The sequence below is a fragment of the Formica exsecta genome, unplaced genomic scaffold, assembly GCF_003651465.1.
Source record: "Formica exsecta isolate Colony F162 unplaced genomic scaffold, ASM365146v1 scaffold845, whole genome shotgun sequence".
Lineage (NCBI taxonomy): Eukaryota > Metazoa > Arthropoda > Insecta > Hymenoptera > Formicidae > Formica > Formica exsecta.
The window spans coordinates 2,905-6,036 of NW_021853616.1; the positions used below are offsets into that span (position 1 = coordinate 2,905).

Consider the following 3,132-nt stretch of genomic DNA (forward strand, 5'->3'; position numbering starts at 1 on the left):
ATCAATAATATTTAGATATCCATAATATCTATAAAACTTTTATTTTGTATTTTAACGGTTTAAAACTAATTGTAATAAATTAATGAGATTTCTGCGATTAAAATGACACCACACGCGACATAAATTGGATAATTTTTCACTAAATAAATAATCAGAATTTTGATAACATGTAAAAATTATCCAATTTACGTCATGTTTGGTGTCATTTTAATCGTAAAAATCTCATTAATCCATTAAAATTATTTTCAAACCGCTAAGTTGCAAAATACAAAACTTTTATTGTCGTGTATTTCGTGATTTACATTTTTTATTGTTGCGTACGAGAACCTATATATATTATGTATTAATTAATCATAATAGAATAGCATGTCCTAAGGTTAATAACCTATATAACCTTAAAATTATTGAGATCGCAAAAGTAAAAATTATATTTATCTATGATATATGTTCGTATATTTTTTATGTGGATATTTTTTGCTTTCTCTAATTTTCTATTTTGCTGTAGATATGAACTTTAAAATATTTGATAAAAATATTTATGTATATTATCAGTATGTATATTTTTATGTAAATTTGAATTTTAACTCCTATTTTATTTTGACAGACATTTAACAAAGGAAAACAATAATGGACAAAATTCAATAAATTATTAGTGGTAATAAAAGCGGCGCGTAAAGCTGAACCATTTTTATATATTTCTCTAATATAAAAAAAAATATATTTTTATTTCGTGAACATGTTAAGTGCAATAATATGTTATGTGCAATGTTATGTTATTTATAACGTTAACATAAGTACAAATAAAGACATTTAATTACAATGTATCGTCAATAATTACACATTTATATACCCAAAAATAAATATATATACATCATTGCAAATTCATTACATTGCAATATTGCTATAATATTTTGTTGCAATATTCCTAAAAGCGGACATTTTATCATTGCTGCAATTCCACAGCAATGATGCAGCAACATTTTGCAGTGAATTTGCAAAGTTGCAATATTGCGGTGAAAGATTGCTACAATATGTATGCAATCTTTGTGTGCTGTATGGGTAATTAATAATAGAATAATAATTCGGCACTTAAAGTTTAACACTAGGATTACAATGCTTTTGTTCATAATGCCATTATGAACAAAAGCATTGTAATCCTAGTGTTAAACTTTAACGGTTCCGGCATAAATTAACAGTTACGGCCTGCATAAACCAGCCTTTAACGCTACAAATGTTGCACTATACTCAATTAGCGTTATCGATTTTGGTTGGACAGTGCTATTGTGCATAGCCTCCAAATTGTATTTAATTGCTAACAGTCGCATTCGCTAATTATTTTAAATGATTTGTATAATGGAAAATATTGAAGATATCATAGCGCTACAGCAGCAGTGTCTCGCCGGAACGCTCCCTTGTAGCGCTACAGTAGCGTTACTGTAGCGGTGTCTTACCAAAACGCACTCATTGTCTATGGCTTATGCTCTAGTACTTTCTACAATATTTTCCATGAGACTCGCCATCTATGTATCACGTGATACACGACAGTGCGTGTACTGTGCCGCTGACAATGAACCGCAGCGGTGACTGTGATAAGTGATTCGCGTAAACGCATTCTTAGATCGCTCGATCCGAATATATAGTGGCAGTGGAGAAAGATAGCACATCGGCCGCTGATAGAAGGAGCATCTCTTGATGATTCGCGCTTTACGTGAGCCTCAGGCAAGCCGGAGTAGCTCGCAATTATGTTCGATGTACCACAGAAGTTCTATGAGCTGTGTCGCCTTTGTTTATCCCCGGACGGTGTCAAATGTTCCATATTCGAGGAGGAGGGCATTCAGCGAAGTTTCGCCGAAAAGATATTAGCGTGCTTGTCAATCACGGTAAGTGTCACAATTGACAATTGTTAAACTTTTCTTGGGGCGGAAGGGAGAAGGGAGAGACTCGTCATTCGTGATGCGTCTCTCTGTCTGCGTCTTTTCCATCGTCGCTGTGCTCGCTCTTTCTCTCTCACACACTCTCGTGCACTCTACTGTGAGTCTACTCCTTTCTATTTCTCTTTAGCCCGCACGTTTTCGCGCTCGCGATCCCACTCACACCCGTGATCACGTCAATGCGGATACGCGTGCAGATGTGTATGAGTGCACGGTTCATACGTGCGTGCGCGTGCCACGGGAGAAAGTTTGGCAAGAGATGTATTCGCGAGATAAGCCGACAAGCGGAGAGCAACGGTATTTAAAATGGCAGTGATAAGCCCTGCGCGCGAATGAGAAGTGGAACTCGCGTCGGAGTCGTTGAGAGGGGGAGACAGTGGCACCTTATTTGGGTGTCCTGTTATCATGTTTCACACGCGAATTTCGTTGTCACATCGCTGTATGTATCCGTGCTACTCATCTTTAACATCTTAACATCTTTCTCATTTATTAGAGATATCAATTCATCAAGGCAAATTAGAAGAAGCACATGGCACAAAAGTTTTATTGTGTATATATATACACACACACACACACACACACACACACACACACACACACACACACAATATAGAATGTGTATTTGAAGATAATTTAATTATTTAAATATGTATAAAAAAAGACTATTTACAACATTGTGTATTTAAGGAAAAAGGATATTAGTTAATTAAGTCAATTTAGAAATCGAATTTTTGTTTCTTTTTCTTTGTTTTTCTATATGATGCGTGCAAAAATATTGGAAAGATATTACATTTTAAACATGAAACTAATTTAATACATATGGAACCATTATCAACAATCATTTCATTTGAATCGACGGTATTTTCATTTAAATTGTACAACTGACTATTTTCATTAATTAGCGTATTTTCATTGTTTGTCTGACTTGTAGAGGTTTCAGCTTCAGGCATAGAGAAAGGATTTAAAATAAAAACAATATCAGGAAATATGTAAATAGCAGAATTTAATTGAAAAAATATATAACTATATAATGTAAATATTTATTAATGGATATGAACAATATTAATTTAGAATCTGTACATACAATATGTTCTTGTTACAAATTTGAAAATGATAATATCAATACATAATTTAAATAATTTATATACATTTAAAAATAAAATAAAAAAAAAACATTTAAAGCAACAATATTTAACATAAA

General features: G+C 33.0%; 1 protein-coding gene across 1 annotated transcript in view; it reads left to right on the top strand.

Annotated features, from left to right (window-relative positions):
- The first annotated feature begins 1,229 nt into the window (after positions 1–1,229).
- Positions 1,230–3,132, top strand: part of LOC115244741 — a 48,644-nt gene continuing 46,741 nt past the window's right edge. The window contains 1 exon segment of the mRNA XM_029822666.1: positions 1,230–1,880. Coding sequence (XP_029678526.1) covers positions 1,743–1,880 — 138 coding nt within the window. The 5' untranslated portion in view covers positions 1,230–1,742.